The sequence below is a fragment of the Myotis brandtii genome, unplaced genomic scaffold (genome assembly GCF_000412655.1).
Source record: "Myotis brandtii unplaced genomic scaffold, ASM41265v1 scaffold18, whole genome shotgun sequence".
NCBI lineage: Eukaryota > Metazoa > Chordata > Mammalia > Chiroptera > Vespertilionidae > Myotis > Myotis brandtii.
The window spans coordinates 6673763-6688329 of NW_005356674.1; the positions used below are offsets into that span (position 1 = coordinate 6673763).

At 38.8% G+C, this 14567-nt stretch overlaps 1 protein-coding gene across 7 annotated transcripts in view; it reads right to left on the reverse strand.

Moving 5' to 3' along the window:
- ATP2C1 (ATPase, Ca++ transporting, type 2C, member 1) overlaps positions 1–14567 on the reverse strand; it is a 124241-nt gene that overhangs the window by 24743 nt on the left and 84931 nt on the right. For all 7 annotated transcript variants that reach the window (XM_005863590.2, XM_005863592.2, XM_014537536.1 and 4 more), the window contains 5 exons: positions 11244–11400; positions 7966–8136; positions 6890–6987; positions 3496–3546; positions 1517–1683 (listed from right to left, as the gene is read on the reverse strand). In XM_005863590.2, the coding sequence (XP_005863652.1) occupies positions 1517–1683; positions 3496–3546; positions 6890–6987; positions 7966–8136; positions 11244–11400 (644 nt within the window). The remainder of the gene's footprint in view (positions 1–1516; positions 1684–3495; positions 3547–6889; positions 6988–7965; positions 8137–11243; positions 11401–14567) is intronic.

Sequence of the window (14567 nt, forward strand, 5' to 3'; positions counted from 1 at the left end):
CAAACTGGTTTCATTCTACAATATTAACATTCCTATTCTTAAAAAAATATATTGCAATGTTAAAATCCCATATTGTCTTTCTACATAAGACAATACTACACACTTATGCTAAAACAATAATCTTCTTTACCCACATTAATTTTTCTTAAAGGTTCAAGATGCATGAATGGTAAGAGGTTAAATTAATGTATGTCAATGAGTTATATAAGATTATAGAATTTAAGCTATCTTTTGCTACTATATATAATTAGATATATGTAGGAGCAAAATTATATAAAGTATATGGTATACAAAGATTCATATAAATTATCTAATTCATTTGTTTGAATGTAGGAAAATATGTGTTTTGTAAACAATTTCCCCTTTCTTCCAAAATTGTTACACAATTCTAAGATGGAAAGAAAAAATTCTTATGTCCTTATAAGAGCTTGGCAATTCTAAGTCCTGAGCTCCCACATGCTTCACTTTAGGTCACAATCCTATACAATAAAAACCTAATATGCAAATCGACCGAACGACGGAACACCTGGTGGAACGACAGGTTGCTATGGCACGCACTGACCACCAGGGCGCAGATGCTCAACGCAGGAGCTGCCCCCAGCCCGTAGGCCCCAGGCCAGCCAAGGGAGGTGAAGGCGGGGTCCCCCCAATCGCCCTGCTGGTCGCCTCACATAGGGAGGCAACCAGCAGCAGGCAGTGGTGGTAGTGGGGTGGGGCTGGCAAGCAGGCAGCGCCAGGCCGGCCAAGGCAGGTTCCAGCAGGGCCCCCACCCCCCCAGTCGATCGCACTGCCAGTCGCCCCATAGATCAGCCCTGATTGCTGGCCAGGCCTAGGGACCCTACCCGTGCACGAATTTCATACACTAGGCCTCTAGTGGGTTACTAAAGCACCAGGGGGTAAGTAGCATGTATCACTGATATGAGTAAGACTCAGGTTGGCAGATAGGTTATTATCAAAAAACAAGATTCAGGTGACTCCCATCTGAACACTGAAACTGAAGCCACCAGGTATTACATAAGAATTTTAAATCAATTAGAAACTATGGCTGAAACAACAAAGTTACTCTAACTTAATAAACTATATCACTAACAACATGAACAATTACTGATAAAAGGAAATAGGTATGGATGAGAACTTGATTATTTTTAATAATTATACAGTCATGCACATGCATATTTCTAATAGCCTGAATTTAACTAGAATAAAAGCCCCATAAAGGTTCACTGCTGTGCCACTACACTTACAACCAGAAAAATGTGATACTTAGTAAATATTTCTTAAATGAATGGTCCTGCCATTTATTCTGTCCTTTAAATTCCATACAAAATAATTTTCTCCAAAACGACACACTACACCATAAAATAAGATTAACTGACCTACTAAAATAGTTTAATTCATCCAATGTATAACGTATTGCTAATTCTTTTCCACCTAAATTGTCTGGAGATGAAGTGTAGGAAAGGATGGGAGAAGATTCTTTCTGATGCAAATCAGAAGATAGGGAAATGAAACTTACATTATGGTTTGGAAATCATCATCCACCAGGATCATGTCGGCTGCCTCTTTGCAAACATCTGTGCCAGTCTGACCCATTGCGATTCCAATGTCTGCAGCCTTCAGAGCAACTGCATCATTTACTCCATCTCCTGTCATGGCTACAACCGACCCATTCTTCTGTAGAGACTACAGTGGGGACGGGAGGGGAAGGGAGGAATTCTGATTAAAATGTTGCTTCTACAGAGATAATGTGATAAACAAATCCTCTCTATTTTTTCACATGATTAAGATTGGAAATAATATAGACTATCAGTTTTTCAATGAATTTCAATATATTTAGGTCTTAAGATAAAACTTTTAAAAGTTTCTATTAGGCCCTGGCCAGTGTGGCTTAATGGTTGGAGCATCAGCTGGCACACCAAGGGGTTACAGGTTGATTACCGGTCAAGTACTTGGGTTGCAGGTTTGATCCTGGCCTGTTTGGGCACATGTGGGAGGCACAGTCTCTCTCCCATCCATGTTCCCTGCCCACCCCCCATTCCGTTCTCTCTGAAAATCAATGGAAAAAATCTTTGGGTGAGGATTAACAGCAAAAAAGGCTTGTGAGAATAAAGAGCAGAGTGCCTCACACACTTCTGTTTAAAAAAAACAACACACATTTCTATTAATATTCCCACTGTGTAAGAACTGTATGTCTAAAGTCTGATCTAGAGCCAATTACACAGTGGTTCTTAAGGACAATTTTTCCTTCCAGGGAACATCTGGCAATGTCTGCAGACATTTTTTATTGTCATGATTTGGAGGATCATGCTCCTCGCACCTAGAGGGTAGGGGTCAGGGATGCTGCTAAACATCCTACAATACACAGGACGGCCCCTCACAACAAAGCATCATACAGTCCAAAACGTCAATAGTGCTAAGGTTAAGAAACTCTGAACTAATACAATAGAAGGCTACAGTGATTAATAATTTAAGTCAACACCCTAGCCAGTTTGGCTCAGTGGATAGAGCATCAGCCTGCAGACTGAAGGGTCCTGGGTTTGATTCTGGTCAAGAGCACATGCTATGGTTGCAGGCTTGATCCCTAGTAAGGGGCGTGCAGGAGGCAGTCAATCAATGATTCCCTCTCATCATTGATGTTTCTATCTCTCCCTCTCCCTTCCTCTCTGAAATCAATAAAAACATATTTAAAATCTATATATATAAAAGCCAAGCGACCGAAATAACGGAACGACCAGTCGCTATGATGTGCACTGCAGTGGACAACTGGCGCATATGGGGCCCTGATCAGACCCCAAACCTCCCGCGGCCCCTCCCCCCGGCCAGCCCTGCCCCCAATCAGCCCCCCCACCCCGATTGAGGGCAGGGCCGGCCAGCCAACTTCCCCCGTCCCCTCCCACCAGCCAGCAGGCCCCCATCGCCTGATCAGGGCCTGCCGGCCAACCTCCCAGTCTCTCACCCTGGTGAGCAGGCCCCGATCGGGACCAGGGGTAGGTGGCGGTGGACGCAGGTGGTGAGAGGAGGAGAGGGGGAGGTGGGGACTGCACGGTGGCAGTGCGTGGGTGGCAAGAAAAGGAGGTGGTGGAGAGGTAGGGAACTTGATTGGCTCCAATCACTGGCCAGGCCTAGGGACCACACCCATGCACGAATTTCGTGCACCGGGCCTCTAGTAAATTCTATATAATAAAAGGCTAACATGTAAATTGACAGAATAGCGAACAACTGGTTGCTATGATGTGCACTGACTACCAGAACAGACTTCTACATTGTTCAATTGCTTAAAGTTAGTTTGCAGACATCTCATTCAAGTTTTCTTCTACATCTTCCTTTGCTAACTAAATTCTATTTCAGGTTCTAAAAAAAAAATCACCTGTTTTGTTTTATAGTACTTCTGACTTTAATATTCTATCAAATACTCCTAGTAAGGCAAAAATAATTTAAGACAAGAAGTAGCATTTTGGATATAAAACTTAAACAATTGGATTCTTAGAGACCCACCTTAATAATTTTCATCTTGTGCCTTGGACTAGCTCTGTAAAATACTGCAACCTGTTAAATTACAAAAAACATTAAAAATCTTCAATGTTAAGAAACATCAGAATAACTCATATGCTTCTAATTAACAATGATTTTTAAAAATCAATGTAAACTATATTTAATTTGGCACAGAGATCAAACATAAGTAATATGACATGCTTGTTATGACACTCATTTGACATGCTCATTTCAAAATTTACCAAAGGTACCACAGGAAATACACAATCTCTGGAGAGAAAACAGCCTTACTCTTGAAATGTCTCAGAGACAAAGAAAGGGAAAACTCTCTTCTACCTTTCCTCTAACACCAGCATACAACTAGAATGGCCTCTTCCCTTGTTCTGTCTTCAGGACAGATAAAGAACAGCTACTTCGCCCTAACTGGTTTGGCTCAGTGAATAGAGCTTCGGCCTGCGGACTGAAGGGTCCCAGGTTTGATTCCGGTCAAGGGCGTGTACCTTGGTTGCGGGCACATCCCCAGTAGAGGGTGTGCAGGAGGCAGCTGATCGATGTTTCTCTCTCATCAGTATTTCTAACTCTCTATCCCTCTCCCTTCCTCTCTGTAAAAAATCAATAAAATACATAAAAAAAAGAACAGCTACTTCTTCATGTCTATAAAGCCCCCCAACCCCTTTTTTTAAGTGTCCAGTGTCTACTCATTCTCTTTTATTTGGACTAATTCATGAGGATCTCTTCCACTATATCTCTACTTACATGATCTTATCTCTCCAAACCATATATTTAATCCCTTTTTCTGACCCCATCTCCTGTCTTCTAAAACCCTTTCACTGTGCCCCAAAGTCAGTCATCAGTCATTGACAAAATCCCCTAAATACTTTCCTTTTCCACATTGCTCTAATTTTTCCATAAAATATGGGCCATCTCTATAGTCCTCTCAAATAGTACAACCAGGATATCCTGGAGAGGGGTAGGTGTCCTCCATTCTCCCTTCTTTATTCATGAAGCCTGTTTTGAAGGTTACATGAGACTATACTTCCCTCTAACTGCAAGCATTCACTGCTCCAGAGAGGTCACTCCCCATTTCACAAAGATTTTAACTTCTGCCTTACTGTCACTCTCTCCAACAAAACTTCCCAATCCTGGTGATTTTAATATCCCCATACCACACCATTCTCTTTCCCACTCTCCTAGAAAATTCATTCATACTAGTTTCCTCTCCTCATACTTCTGATCCTTTTCTCCAACCTCACTTTCAGCTGACAACCTTGTTCCCTACTTCAAAGAAAAAATCAGATGAGCATTTCCCAAATTCCACCATCCAGTATCTGTCTCCAGGCAACATCCTTTCTTTCACTGCTTTTACTACTGCAAAGCTGAAGACTCCCTTGGTGGTTTGCAAGTGGTACATAACACAGAGTAAAATTTGTTTTTAAAGCACCAGGATGAGCAGGTTAATCTTTTTAGCTAAGTAAAAATATTGAAATTTAATGAACATAAAATTATGGCCTAAAGAAATTAGATATTAAAAAAACACTTAGAAATGAGTAAAAATTAAACTATATCACAATATCAAAGAAATAAGATTAGACTTGAGGGTAAGTGAATTTCATCTATTAACAATGTTTTCACATTTATGTCTGTTTCTCTACCTAGAAAAAGGGAATATACTGATTAAAGGCAAGCACCCAATAAATCACTGTAGTTTGGGAGCAGGAGGGGAGATGATAGGATGAGGACAACAGTATATGGTAAAAGGACAGTGGGAAAGGAGTAGAACTTTGTCAGAAAAGGAGAACGTTCAGCGAATAATATGGTAGGAAAAGATAAAAATCATTAAAGGGAAGGGGAAAAGGCCATGCATTTTCAGAAACAACTTGCAAGAGGAATTTTCTCTTTTCATGGGTCCTTATTTTTAGTGTCTTATTTTCATGCAAGAACTTATACATAAATATTTATAGTAGTTTATTCATAATTGACAACTGGAAATTCAAATGTCTTTAAACTAGTGAATAGGTAACATATACCCATACCGTGGAATACTAGTCAGCAAACAAAAAAAGAACTACTACCACACACATCCACACAACCAACATAGATAAATCTCAAATGCATGTGCTAAATGAAAGAAACAGATACATGATTCCATTTTTAGAACATTCTGAAAAAAGCAAAACTATAGGGACAGAAAACAAACCAGTGGTTGCCACATTCTGGAAGTAGAGGGCGGAGCTGATTTTAAAAAGGCACAAGAAAATTTGGGGGTATGATGGAACTGAACTAGATCTTGATTGTGGTGGTAGTAACGAAACCAAATGTCAAAACTTAGAAGACTGCTTTAAAATGGGTGAATTTCACTCTATGTAGATGATATTTTAATTTTTTAAAAACATCACATATCATGCTACAATTAAAATAGAAAAGGATAAAAAACATCAAGTAATGGTCTCTCTCTCCACTTTGTATTTTATACAACCATTGCTAATTTTTACAGTATTTTCCTCAGGCGAAACTTGGTTCTTGCAAAAGTTAATAAATTTGCAATATCCTATATTATAAAAGGCTAATATGCAAATCGACCGAACGATGGAAAGACCGGTCTCTATGACACGCACTGACCACCAGGGGGGCAGATGCTCAACGCAGGAGCTGCCTCCTGGTGATCAGTGCACTCCCACAGGGGGAGCGCGACTCAGCCAGAAGCTCTGAGCTGGGCTAACGGTTGGCGAGCGCAGCGGCGGTGGCGGGAGCCTCTCCTGCCTCCACGGCAGTGCTAAGGATGTCCAACTGATGGCTTAGGCCCGAAGGCTCCTGGACTGCGAGAAAGTGCAGGTCGGGCTGAGGGAGCACCCCCCCAAGTGCACAAATTTCATGCACTGGGCCTCTAGTGTGTGTGTGTGTGTGTGTGTGTGTGTGTGTGTATGGCTAAGTGAGTGACCATAAATCCGTCCGACCAACCTGCCGGTATATATGATGCACAATGGCAATTTAAAAATAAATATTGACTCGTGCATGCACGATACACATAAAGCTCTCGCTGGTGCCAATGGCATGCGTGTTTCGATTTTATAATACTATATTATATATACTATTTTGACATGTAATTTTTTGCAGTAACGTAATTACCGCACGAACCTTTCTTCTAATTAATTTCCTTTCAATGTGCATGAATCCATGCACTGGGCCACTAGTAATAATAGTTATAATGATCACATCACAAATACTCTCAATGACAGAACTGATTTCAATGATAAGATTTCATTTCATGATTTAGAACAACAAATTTGGTAGTAATATCCCAACTGTTCTGAAATAAACAGTTTGGTTTTCATAGTAGTAGAAATGGTAACACTTAGAATAAGGCCTTTTGTCTAAAAAGGCTTTAGTTTAGACATACCTTTGGTAGTACTTGTGAAAGCTGCTGGACATCCATTGCATCTATTTCTTCTCCTGAGACTGACTGAGAAGTTTTGGAACACAATCCCAAACGACTAGCTAAAGTAAAATAGAGAGAAAACATAATTAACCAAATTGGTTTTGTTTGACAGGGTAAACATAATGCTCAGTTAATAATAATTGTTATCCGTTTCCTTTTAAGTATAAAATGCCTCTATATCAAGGGATCGTAAGACAACTACTGGTAAGACAAACCTATCTGAATTTTAAAAGTCTGAGGTTTTCTGTTTGACTCTTATTTTTGTTTAAATTTGAGAGTAAATAGTTTTCACAATTTAATCTATCGAACCTAAGAAGTGAAACACGGCCAATGAAGTTTTGCTCAGCATCTCCATTTTAATGAAGATCAGAGTGCATTTTAAGTAAACAAAATCAAATAAAATGGTGGTGAATCTGTGGTAATCATGTAGTTGCATGTAAATGAAAATAAAAATTGCAAATTTTTCTAAGTATAATTTTCCCAACCATGTTACATTTCTGATGACATCCTTCTTAGATAACATAAAGTGTGAAACTTCTGTCCCAATCTCTCTCCCTTTTAATAAAATCAGAATTAATGGACTTTTGCAAACTGCTTAAATTTATCAGTAAGAACTATAGTTTATTGGTTCTGGGAGATTAACTTCCATGTCCATTTCCCCCCCCTTTTACTTCTTAAAGTAATCATAAAAGGCATTCAAAGAAAACAGTCATATATATGATGAAACAACAGAATCATAAATATAGCTATTTTCTTTCAAAGTAGGTACGTACAGGTCTGCTTTGAAAATACTCAGTCAAAAGGAAAAACTAAATTTCATGTTTCCTTTCACATTTATGCTTTTATCCATCAGCATAGTGGATAGGTATTATTTTTTAAACTAAAATAAGTTTGGCCACAATTTTATATAGAGTATGAGCAAACAAGAGTCAATTTTATTATGTAAACACATTTCATGTCTAATGGTTCACAAAACTATGTACTGTAATAATTTTTAAAAAAACTATCAAAAACAAAAGGAAGCAGCCTAGTTATACCGATTGCAACTGCAGTCTCCTGTGAGTCTCCCGTAATCATTTTTATCGATACTCCTGAGGCGATGAGTGTTGTAACAGCTTCTTTCACACCAGTTCTAGGAGGATCAATGATTCCCACCAGGCCAAGAAATGTCAGTTGTCCCAGTTCAGGACCAGAAGCTAAAGCAAGAACTTAGGAAATAATAATAAAATCCAAACAAGAAAATGTGAGTCACAAAAATAAAAGAATTTACTTGACAAAAGCTGGAGGCAGTAACACTTCTCAAATAAATCACTTAAGACTATAATGTCATTGTAGTTATTATATAATCTTTTGTTAAAAAAATATTTTTATTGATTTCAGAGAGGAAAGGAGAGGGAGAGAGAGATAGAAACATCAGTGATGAGAGAGAATCATTGATTGGTTGCCTCCTACACACCTCCCACTGGGGATTGAGCCTGCAACCCGGGCATGTGCCCTTGACTGGAATTGAACTCAGCACCCTTCAGTTCACAGGCCAACACTCTATCCACTGAGCCAAACCGGGTAGGGCTATACAATCTTTAAAAACTAAAATTATCATGTGGTAAGACAATATAGTTTAATGGTTCTAGATATAAGGTTGCTTTAAGTTACTAAAAATTAAAAGGAATAAGAAGGGAAGGCAAATGAGGAGCAAATAAAAAATCTTTTTACATAGTAACCATATCCAGCTCCTTTCAACATACACTATTGGCTCTTTGGCAACTTCAATTAATTATTTGGAGAAACTATAGGTTTGTTGGGCTTTAAAGTCAATTTTAAACAGACACCTTTGAAGGTGGCTTCTACTAATGTTATCTTCAGCTTTCCAATTTATAGGTCTGTGTAACAATTCAATAGCTTGAAGAGGTCACTATATTAGTTAATTAGACACAATATGTAACAATTTCATACATGATAAACCCTGGGAGGTAAAGTTAACTATAAAGTGATTATAAAACCACTATCATCAACAATAGTTTAGATTCTTTCATTCTATAACATTAACAGGTATTTCTTATTTGCAACTCTGGTAATTTAAGAGTATATAAATAACACCACCCTAAAATTATTTATAGTTAGCTTTCTGTCATCCTTGGGCACTTAAGATGTAGTATAAAGTACTGTTCGTTTCCAAATATCATTTAGCTTATTCTCAGAATTCTGGAACCTCACTTTACTACCTATGAACCAATGGATGTGTCTCAACCTGGGATATTATTAGACTAAAGAATTTACCACAGAAAACACAATAAAAGCACACAAACTAAACATATGTATCTCATGGGGAATCTGAAAGTCCCAGCAAGATTACAGGAAGTATCCATTCTTATTCAAACAGAAGCATGGAGGATTAGATATATTAAGAAAACCAACTGTAAAGGCAAATAACTTCTATTTTTCCAGTGTAAGATGTGGGCCCCACAGCTACATAAATAGTTCGGCATATGAATTCACCTTGACAGTCCCTAGTGTTGGAATAGAGGCAGATAGTAACAGAAGGGGACAGCATCAGTTGGCGTCAAAAAGGGAGATCAGCTCTTGGCACTCTCAATGGAGGGGTGATATTAGCCTAGAGCTTATATCCTATATTTATCTGTTTGCTTCTTTAGAACAAATGAAGATCTACTGTTACTGTTTGGGACAGGGTAGGTAGACCTTTTTCATGTAGAAGGTCCCCAAATAAAATATAAAAACAAACATACTCTAATTTCAAAATTATGAATATTACTTTAAAAAACTTAAGTTTTATAAGATGCAACATAAGTATATATAAAGTTAAATTTAAAATCTTTCTATTATTCATTACGGTACTTTCAGGGGGAAGAGGAAGATGGAGCACAAGCAGAAGTGGAGAAGACAAGATGCAAGAGAAAAATGACCAGAGTGTTTTCTAAAGCCCCATGAAACAAAGACTTTGTCTTCTACCAACTCTGATCTATTTCACAATATTACAACAGCAAACACACAACAAAACCTCCACATTCCTCCAGATGAGAAGAGTCAGAATTTTAAAAATGTGAAACCCCTGTTCCAAAAATTAAGGAAAACAGGAAGCACATACCAAACCTTTAAGACTTCCTGTGTCTCTAAATCCCAGCCAATTTTGAAACCCTCTGTTGTAAGCTGCTAAGATAACAAAACTGTGCCCTCAAATAAAACCACAAGAATACCTTTCTAAACATGTAAATCAGAAAGTCCTATAAACCTATATAAATGTTGTATAGCCACAAAAAGCCCTTGCTTAAGTGAACCGTGAGATGAAGATTTTTTACATAACTTGTTTCTTTCTCCCAGAAATTGTAGTGTTTGACTTCGTTTTGTAAAAATAATAACATTAAAGAAGCCAACTCTTCCAATTTCCTTGACACTACATATATATATATATGTGTGTGTGTGTATATATATATATGATTAGCCACAAGCCAGATGACTATTCAGAAGGTAAAAACCAGGTATGGCCCCAACCCCTGCCTCTTGAATCATACACAATGTCCCTAAGAGAAGTGGCCTGAGGTGTGTGTGCACAGCAGATGCTCTCACCCCATCATGTTTAGTCAGCAACACAAACAGAATCTGGGCACTTCTATACTTCACTGGTAAATGCCAAAGGAATAAAGCAGATGAGGAACAAGTAAGCAATCGCCTCAGCTTAAAGAGCAAATTAGAGGCTTAAGACTTCAATATTTAGGAAAGTATTTTAGATCTATTAACAAATAAGACTGTCAAATTAATGAAATAAAGAAGGAGTAACATCACTTTACCTCCATCCCTCTCCTTCCTCACAAGAAAAACTTGTTTACAATAAAATTTCTGCCCTGGCCCGTATGGCTCAGTTGGCTGGGCATCGTCCTATGCACTGGGAGATTAACGGTTCAATTCTAGGACAAGGACACATATCCGGGTTGTGGGCTCAATCCCCTGTAGGGGGTGTGCAGGAGACAGCCAATAGATGATTTCTTCTCACATTGGATGTTTTTCTCTCTCTCCCCCTCTTTTCCCCTGTCTCTCAATCAATAAACTATTATAAAAATAAAATTTTTATCACCTACTCATACATCACTGCAGGTCTGTAAAATTTCATATTTTGCTATATTCCCATTTTTCCATTTTTGGGGGGTCAATTAGACAAGCAAAACATAACACTTCAGAAATGGCAGGGTTCTACGAAGCCTGGACTAGAGCTATACAGCTCAGGTGTGAAGCATGAATTTATCTGCATTGAACAGAAAGCATTACCTTTCCACCCATGGGGACGATGCTGAGGCAACCTTACCTCTTAGCCCTGCTGAGCCCATTCGTGCCTTCTCCTGTTGGGACCGATCTCTCTGCTGCTGGGTGAGTGTTAAAGTCTGTCCTTTGCTAAGGTATGTAGTACAATACTTAATCACCTGTTCATAAGCACCCTTCATAAAACAAATCTCTGGTCCATCCTAGGAAGAAAATAACAGAGCAAATAAATTCAAATTAATTTCAACTTGTACATATCTGCCATTGGAATCCAAAAGCAAGTGGTATTCATTTCTCATAATCCCCAGGGTAGCTACTCAAGCCTAAGGCTTTGAGTGGCACTTGAACTCTGAAAATTAGAAGTTCATATGTGGGGGTTTACTGCACCCTACAAAGAGCATCTACTCCCTACCTTCACCCTTACACATTGAAAGCAGTGCTATACTAAACCCCAGAGTAGGCACTCTGAGATTTGAGGAGAGGCTCACAACTTAACAGGAATAGGAAAGAGAGCAAACATCTGCCCAAGCAATGACTCAGGCCTTCTTCTCTTGGCTGTTATTATATGTGTACATGTGATCCCATTTAATTCTCACAACCACCTTATAATTATGGGTATTAGCAGACTTTTTCTTCTATTTTTCATCATAGTAAAGTAATATACAAAAGCTTACAATGAAAAACTGCAGTTCCCTGCCTAAACCTTCTTACCTCTAGTCCTACCCTAAAAGGCAAGCCAATTTTAACTCTATAGATGTTTTCCTTGGTATTCATCTCCAAGTTTTTAAATATGTATTTTTTGCTTATAAATTTTATAATTGTCTAATGGGATAGGTGGTAGTTTGGCCACCCCACTACCTATTCCTCCTTTCCATATCATCTATACTAATAAAAGGATAATATGCTAATTAGACCGGGTCGACCGGACATCTTCTGGTCGTCCGGTCCTCCTTCCTGACAAAGAAACAGTGGCGGGGGCCGAGGCAGAGGCACTTAGGGGCAATCAGGCCAATCCGGTCCTCCTTCCTGACAAAGAAACGGTGGCGGGGGCCGAGGCAGAGGCAGTTAGGGGCAATCAGGCCAGCAGGGGAGCGGTTAGGAGTCAGCGGTCCCAGATTTTGAGAGGGATGTCCAATCCTAAACCGGCAGTTGGACATTCCCCCCTAGGGGTCCTGGATTGGAGAGGGTGCAGGCCGGGTTGAGGAATCCCACCCCCTGCACAAATTTCGTGCACCAGGCCTCTAGTTATAATATAATTAAAGCAAAATTTGTTAGTATTCTAAATATTTTATGACTCCCCACTGTTGAACGAAGTGGTAGTCACTAGAACACTTCATACACATCCAGCTTTCTGTGCAGGCACTTGGTAGGAATGTATTCCCCTGACCCTCTCTCCCACTTTGAAGTCAGGTATGACGTACTTTGACCAATAAATATGAGCAGTACTTGTGTCACTTCCAAATGGAAATTTAGAAACCAGAGCATAAGATGCTCTTTCTCTGCACGTTATTACAGTGTGTGCTCACATTGAGACAAAGCTACTAAGTAGTGAACAGATATTAGAGTGTAGGTGGGCAGCAGGAAGGCAAGATGCTGTTTCCTGGCCTATATAAATAAAACATTTATTTTCCTGTTTAAGTTTTATCTTTTAGAAAGTTAATAACTGCCTCTTTTTTTATTTGCTTAGTTGTCTTTACACCTATTAATAACTATTCAGGAACTCTTCCATGTAATATAAAGCCCTGCTAAATGATATTTTTCACATGATCAAATGAGCAGGTAAATTATTACTCCCATATTATTATTGAAGAAAGACCTTCCTCCTTGATTCTTGTTCTCCTTTCCTTTTCTAATGTGAGTTGGCTGATTTCTAGGCCTGCTGCATGACTGGATGCATCCAGAAACTTCCCTTTACCTCTATCCTGGGGATTCTTTTCACCCATCCTGGTTAAAACTCATTGTGTGCTATATCTTTCTTTTCTTTAGTTTATCATCTTATCTCGGAATAACATATCCACCAGTATCTTTCTAACATGTGTGGGATATCCATTTTGAGATTTGGAATGTCTGAAAACATTTTTACTCCAACCCCACATTTTTAAGTTCATCTCGGAATAAATTTCCTCTCAATTTGAAGGCTTTCCTTTATTATCTTCCAGCTTCTGCTATCCAGTGTTGAATTTGAAGTCCAAAGAAGCTATTTTAATTCCTAAACCTTTATATACGATCTCCCCCACCCTGGCCTCCCACCCCTAAACCGCCTGAAGCTTTTAAAATTCTCCCTCGAGTTTCTTGATTATGGGCCTTGTGTTTACTCCTGAGGAGAGACTGTTCCAAGATGTGACTGACGCCTGACTCAAGAGCTGGACCTGGGAGAGATTGCTTCCGGCAAACCCCACCTAGAGACTGGCTGATCATATTGATGTTCATTCTGACTTAAATCAGTAATCCTCCCCTGCCTCCTACTATGTGCTGATTCCTATAACAGGCAGTTGACCTGACCTTGTCAAGCATGCAAAGTCATTTCCCGTACCTGGTAGTATTCATATACTAGTACCCATGGGTATCCCTCCTTTACCCTTTATAATTCTTTGGCACCTGCCAAACATATTGTCTTCTAGCTGCCCAAAACCCACCTCCTATGTAAGTTGCCCTTGAAAAAACTCCATTAATCATCAGATTGCAGTGGCCAGCCTCTTTCTTAGATCTTTCCCAGCCCTCCACCTACGAAGGAAGATTTTCAGTATCAGGACTTTTTCCTGGATCTGGATATACAATCTCTTCCCCAACTGATGGGCAATTTTATTTTAAAAGCTGAAGTCCTTCCTCTGGAAAATTTGATAAAATCTTCCCATTTTCTGTTCTTTCTTCCTGTTACGACTATCAGGTAAATGTTGGATCTCCTATATTTATTTTCTGATTTTTATACCTTATCTTTTATATGATCCACCTCTTTAATGTTTTGTTCTACTTTCTGATAGATTCTTTAACTTCATTGAAAAACTTTCTATTTAAAGCATTTTGTTGTCAGTTTTTTATAACAAAATTGTAAAAACGTTCTTTGGAAATTTACTTCAGCATCTGGAATTATCTTTGTTTCTCTGAGATCTCTTTCTCTGCTGGTTTGGTCTGTCTTTCATACTGACGATTTTTCCCAAATATCTAGCAATCCTTGACCGTCCCACATTTTTAAGTACAAGTTGTTATGTACAACTTCTAATGTATAATTTGGATGTAATACCTCTGAAGTTAAATCATTAAACTTTATATGAGCCACATTATCTTGAAGTACTGTGTGACAGTATACAAAATGTAAAAAAAAGGAGACCTTCCAAATAAACTCATATATATATATATGTATATGTATATG